At 40.5% G+C, this 6,332-nt stretch overlaps 1 protein-coding gene across 1 annotated transcript; it reads right to left on the bottom strand.

Moving 5' to 3' along the window:
• Nucleotides 1-1,537: 1,537 nt before the first annotated feature.
• LOC119888228 (piggyBac transposable element-derived protein 4-like) lies at nt 1,538-3,640 on the bottom strand. Its single transcript, XM_038698704.1, has 2 exons — nt 2,291-3,640; nt 1,538-2,167 (listed from the first exon to the last, which is right to left on the bottom strand). Exons 1-2 carry the CDS (start codon nt 3,284-3,286, stop codon nt 1,640-1,642), a joined length of 1,524 nt encoding a protein of 507 aa, XP_038554632.1. The 5' UTR covers nt 3,287-3,640; the 3' UTR covers nt 1,538-1,639.
• Between the last annotated feature and the right edge of the window lie 2,692 nt (nt 3,641-6,332).

Below are 6,332 nucleotides of genomic sequence, written 5' to 3'. Positions count from 1 at the left end.
AAAGAAGAAGCCTAATTTTTTTTAGATCAGTACTTCGAGGCACAACAACTGATGAAAAAAAAAATAAAATCTTTGACCTGCAACACATATCTACAGTCTGAAGAGGAGGAAAAGAGAAAGGAAATGTTAGTGTATTCCTCTTTTTATTCCACATTAGGCCTACCTTTTTGACCTTTAGTTTCACAACTGTGTCATTCAGTGTTAGGGTCTAACAAACTTGACAACTCACACAGGCAAAGCTAGCGTTAATTGAGTGTGAAGGTTAGTCAATTACCTGGAGCCTATCTGGGGGCCAGTCTGTTTCACACAGTCTGTCGCAGCCATTAAAAGAAGTGGGTTTCTTTTTTTTCCCCCCCTTATGTGATGCTGAGTGTTTGGCTATGAGCAGTTTGGCAGGGATATTGAAATTAATTTTAATATCAATGGCTACTTATTTATCTTATATGCCTACTACAGAGACTGGTCATGTACTGCCCCACCTTCTGCAGTGTGGGTGCAGGTAATGAGGTGAGTTTTCAGTAGCCTAAATGTTGAGATCCAGTCTTTGACACTATTGGAGCACATTTTTAATTTCATTGCTTATGAAGTTAATTTAGAACAATGTTTGGGACACTTCTGAGTGTGTTAAATAAATGAATTCTAAGAAGTTCTTGAGAAGTGGAACGACCACTTGTTCAGTCTCCCTGCATGTGTCAGCAGCAGCTGCATTACTTAGACCATGTCATATTTATGTAGTGTTAGTTGGCTTTTTGTCTGTAAAATATGACACTGGACTTCAAGTCTGCAAGTGGTCAGCTGCTGCTGCTAACATCACCTCTTATGTGAATGCGCTCCCGGTTGGATTGGGAAACCCTGAGTTGACTTACCGAGTTGATAACCAGCTTCGCGGAACTGCTTATCCAGACCTTGATTGTTAACCCTTGTGTTTTCTTCCCGTCAACCATGCACTTTTTGTCCTCCCAGGTCAAAATTGACCCGGTCTGGTTTGCCTGGTTTTAAAGCAACCAGTTTAACTAATCACCCAATTCTGTGTTACACCTTCTTAGCCAACTCCATTCTAACTCATTACCACTTATTACCACTATTTTTACACTTCTTGATGGAATTTCTTGTCAATATGTCTCATTTTTATGAAACTATACCAAATTTATAAGCTAAAAAAAGCAGAAATTATGAATTCTTTTGACTAATAGTTAAGATCAGAGGACTATTTGTTGATGGATTATCACAGACTGGTATATGTCAAAGTTGAGTCAGGATACTGTTTTAGAAGCATTGCATTATTTTTAATGGTAGCACATATACACACCTGTTGTCCTTATGGGTCAAAACTGACCCGGTCTGGTTGGCCTGTTTCTAAAGCATAATGTAAAAAATGATCTCCCAATTCTGTGTTACACAATGTCAGCAAACTTTATTTCAGCTAATCACCAATTCATTTTACATTTCAATAAACCTCATTTACATTAAATTTTAAAAATTTTTAGGAAACCAGCAGAAATTATTATTTATTTTGGATAATCACAGACTGATATATTCCTAGGTCAACATTTGATGGAATTTTATTCACAAATAACAGAGTAAACAAAGAGCTAAATAAATTCATTTACATAGAACAGTCAACATTTATTTCTAAAACTTAAAACTTTAGTTTCAACATTTCAAAACTTGTATAATATACATGTTTATTACTTACATGTGTAAGTGCAGTTGTGTGTCTCTGTGTGAATGTGCTATCATTTGCATGATGGGCAGTGGGTGGTGATAATGGCATGTTTTTTGCAAATGTTTGCCATGCAATTTTGGCACCTGATGCTGGTTTTGAGATCACTCTTGCCAGGGCAGAATCGGCACCTCTTCCTTGTGGCTGCAGCTGGGTTAGTAGGAGCTGCTGCGGAGGTAGAGGGTCCATCCGTCTGGATTTCCACAACCAAGCAGATGCTGGCACGCGGGGAAGAACCTGGCGTCTTTTGATTAGAGGCATCACCAGTTCTCTCCCAAGCTCCTCAAGGAACAGCCTCCTCCTGTGGCACTTCCCCTGATTGTATGTTGGGTTGATCTCAGTCCACAGTACAAATGAATTGTAGGCAGACACATCTAGTATGTTATAAAAGATCACCAGGGGCCAACGGGCTGTCTTCCTCTTACATGTGTACACACTTGTAACCTGCAACAAAAGAAACAAATACATAACTCAAAATTGACACTACACTATATTTTATTACACATAATGCAATGAATTGGACTTTGCATGAATGACAATAAATATTGCATGAAAAAAGTGAAATACCTTGTCAAGGTTGTCCACTCCCCCTTTGTTGTGGTTGTAGTCAAGGATAACTTGGGGCTTTTTGTCTTCCCTGGCGCTGACAGCAGTATCCCGATGAAAAGTGCTCATCAGAAGCACATTTCTTCCTTTTTTGGGACAATAGGACACAATAGTATGTGTCTCAGAGAACGCAAACTTGGAAGAATATCGAGCCCTGTCTTTTGTGGCAAGCAGTGCTGGTGGAAGCTCAGGTTTATTCTTCCTTACTGTTCCCACCATGGACAGCTTTCTCTTGAGCAGCTCCTGGCCAAGGGCATGTGATGTAAAAAAATTATCACAAGTGATTGTTTGTCCACGGAGACCTTCTGCCATCTCAAGAACCACACGCTTGCCCTGGTTTTTTTCTGGCTGTCCATCAGCAGGTTTGCCAGTGTACACTTGCATGTTGAATGCATAGCTGGTCCTGGCATCGCACGCTGTCCAGATCTTTATGCCATATTTCCCAGGTTTATTAGGCATGTATTGCTTGAAGGCACAGCGACCTCTGAAGGGGACCAGGCGCTCATCCACAGTCACATCAGCTCCCGGGTTGTACATCTGCTGCAGGAGACACACCCACTTGTCCCATACATCACGAATGGCAGCGAGTTGGTCACTTGCACGGCGTGCTGTTCTTGTATCTCGATCGTCGAACCGAATGACCCTTGAGATAATGTGGAACATTTTGAGGGGCATTGTGGCCCCAAAAATTGCTCGACCAGACTGGGCATGCCACAAACTGGCCGTGGATTCTTTATTGGATCGATATACACCAGCGAGAATCAACAGACCTAAGTATGCCTGGAGAGCTATCCCATCCATCTCTCTCCACTTATTGCCATAAACACGATGCCCCTCTTTGTTGGTCATGTTCAGCACAATTTTTTCAACTTGGTCTGGCAGAAACAGTTGAAAAGCAGTCGTTATACTATCAACGCGAGCCACTGCGTACCTTGTTGGACCCCTGCAGGTGTTCATCTGCTGAAAACCAAAACACCGTGACTTATTGACCCTTTTGCAACACCGGGTCAGATCTGACCCGGGAAGACCAAAAACTGAATAAATTTGAAAAAAATACCCACAATTCGGTGAAAGTAGTGATCATTTTGTTTGTTTGTTTAGAGCATAGTGTGGAAGCATCCATGTTATTTTGGTGTAATTTCATGAAATAAAACCACATTTTTCATACAAAAGAATTTCAAAACGGGTCAAATTTGACCCGAAGACAACACAAGGGTTAAAGGGTTAGTGAAGCCAGATAGCGAAAAGAAATCAAAGAATTGCAGGTGAGCATGCCCAGCCGACGAGGGTGAGTGAACCTGGGGAGAGACAGACCGATAAACAGGGTTAGTGACTCAGGGAAAATCAAGAACAGGGAAACAGAGATCATGCAGGTTATATGAGGGCTCAAGTGATCAGCAGCACCGGGTAAGGAGCAACGACGATCAAGCAGCAATGGAGTGGAGAACCGGGGTAGAAGTACTGTTGGAGATGCTGGCAGGTGTGGCACAGGCTGACGAGGTGCAGGTGCGGGTCGTTGGCTGGGCTCAGGAGTGGAGGGAGAGAGAGAGAGAGAGAGAGCACACACGGGGGAGGAGACACAGGGAGGCAGGCAGAGTACAGAGAAAAAAACAGGGAAAACAGAATCACACACAAAAAAAGGGAGAAATAACCAGGACACTCACCGTCAGCCGGGCTGCCACAACAGGAATAGGACTACTCAGTTATGGCAAAAATTATAATCACAATTATTCTGGTCACTACTGACGTCACGATTATCTAAAATGGTTACTGATTGACGTAGGACACATCATGCATTTATTGTCATTTTAAAACCAAATGCTTCATTTATTATATGCATTACCCCAAAAATCACCATAGGCCATGTAATAAGAAATAACAATACTGTGTGTGTGTGTGTGTGTGTGTGTGTGTGTGTGGCGGAGACAGGTTAACTACTCAAATTGACAAGAGCTCATTATGTTACTTAGCGCTGAAATTCAACAGTGGTATTTTGTTGAGAGATGGAGTTACTTAAACCAAAGCCGAGTAAGAAAAGTGTAAATAATATGTAATTTGTTACTCTATGAGTAGAGGGAAAATCCGCTAGCTGCCCAGTTATATGCAGTGTAAAATGCCATAGGCTTGAGCTACTAATCGTGACATTTGATTATTCACTCAGCCTTGTACTTTTATTTGGCAAAAATAATTGTTTATGATACTCATCGGCCTTCAGACAAAGAAATTAGGTAATTATTATTTCTTAAAATATAGAATAACATTCATTTGCAGTTACAGAAACAGACTCTCTGTTCTGTCAAAGACTCCAGGTAAGGATAATGCACAAGTTAAGGCAGAACTCTCAGAAGTCTTATTAATAAAAGGAGTCTGCAAATCAACATGATAGTATGTTAACTGCTAAATATTGCTATTTTTCTAATCCACTTTATAGTAATTTCTTTGGGGACTCAGATGGTGAAAGTGAGGAGGAAGGTCATCCAAAAAAGAGAGCTAGTGTCCAGCCAAACCCTCAGCACAACCACCAGCTCCTATTCCACCATCACCTTGCTGTGTGCCAAGTAATGGCACAGTTGCACCTCCTCCACCCATTCCACCTCCTCACAGATGGAACACAGGAGACCAGCAGATGAACAAACCCCTTCTACAAGCCAGGTCTACAGACCTACCTGGCGAGAGGGGAGTTGTGGATCAGACAAGTAGTGGCGCAATTGTCCCTTCTGCACCCACTACACCCTCTCACTGTCTGCAGATTGAAGACAGGAGACCAGTAGATTAGCAAACCCCTTCTACAAGCCAGGTCTGCAGACCTTCCTGGCGAGGTGGGAGGTATGGATCACATGCAATTGCCTGCTCTGGTGAGCTATACCTCAAACAGCTTTGAGATTAAAATTGACCCTTTCAATCATTTTACTTTTCAAATGTTAACGATTTTTAATTATATAATCCAGATGTAACACTTAACACACAGACTGCCACACTGAATTCTCACCAAATTCTTGTTCCTGTTACATTTACTGTTCTTGCTATGTAGTTTAAGCTAGAACAGAAAAAATTAACAGATTTGTTTTTTACATTACTCTCAACATTTCTCAAGACCAAGAGCCAAGTAATCTCTAACAATTACAAAACATTACTGCAGGTGTAACATTTTAGTTGTATTAATAATTAACTGTACTACAGTAAATATGTATAAAATGTAAATCTTCATTTGACCTTTATGAAATCAAGGCCCATAGTTAGTAAAAACAAAAAACAAAGCAGACTGGAATTTATATAGATATTCTAATATTCTTCTTTTTTTTAACAGCTGCAGAAGTCCAAATCATCAGCTTACTGGAGTACATTAAATACCAGCAACAGCAGTTAACTACCAAAGTAAGCTATTCGACCACTAAGCTTAACCAAACTTGCCAAGAGTTCGAAAGGCCTGACCCCACACACTCCATTGGGATCAATGGAGGAAGTGGAGGATTTTGAGGAGATCCCACCAATTCTCAACTGAAACAGAGTGTGGTGAGTTTTGTCTCATTAAAATTTTATTGGCATTTCTCGAGAAGTTTAAAGCTCTACATTTTCATCAAAACAATGTTTGGCTGTACATTTCCAGGCTGGTAAACTGAAGAAATGCCAGAAACAGCCAAAAAATTTTCATGTAAAACTACCTAAGATATGTGCAGGGACTTAAAGGTGATGTGACAAAGGGATTAGACCGCATTACAATCTATTTCCCAATGGTCCTATTAATACATTTAGCCATATCTTGTATTCCTTTCCAGATATCATTGTGACTGTATTCCCAAAACACTTGATTATAATTGATTAAAACAAGATTACATATATAGTACTGTAGTTATTAATTCTGAAATGTAAGAGAATCATTCAAAGACAAAACCATAGTAATATGACCATGCATTGACTATTCTACACACATAATCACACACACACACCTGAGAGTGGAATTGGTTCAGAGGTATTGCCAATATTATGTAGCTGCAGTACCGGA

The sequence above is a fragment of the Micropterus salmoides genome, unplaced genomic scaffold (assembly GCF_014851395.1).
Source record: "Micropterus salmoides isolate LMB-PRFRI ecotype aquatic unplaced genomic scaffold, ASM1485139v1 Ms_hic_scaffold_5, whole genome shotgun sequence".
In the NCBI taxonomy this organism is placed as follows: Eukaryota; Metazoa; Chordata; class Actinopteri; order Centrarchiformes; family Centrarchidae; genus Micropterus; species Micropterus salmoides.
The sequence above is the reverse complement of the archived record's forward strand: the minus strand, read 5'-3'. Positions and strand labels throughout refer to the sequence as shown.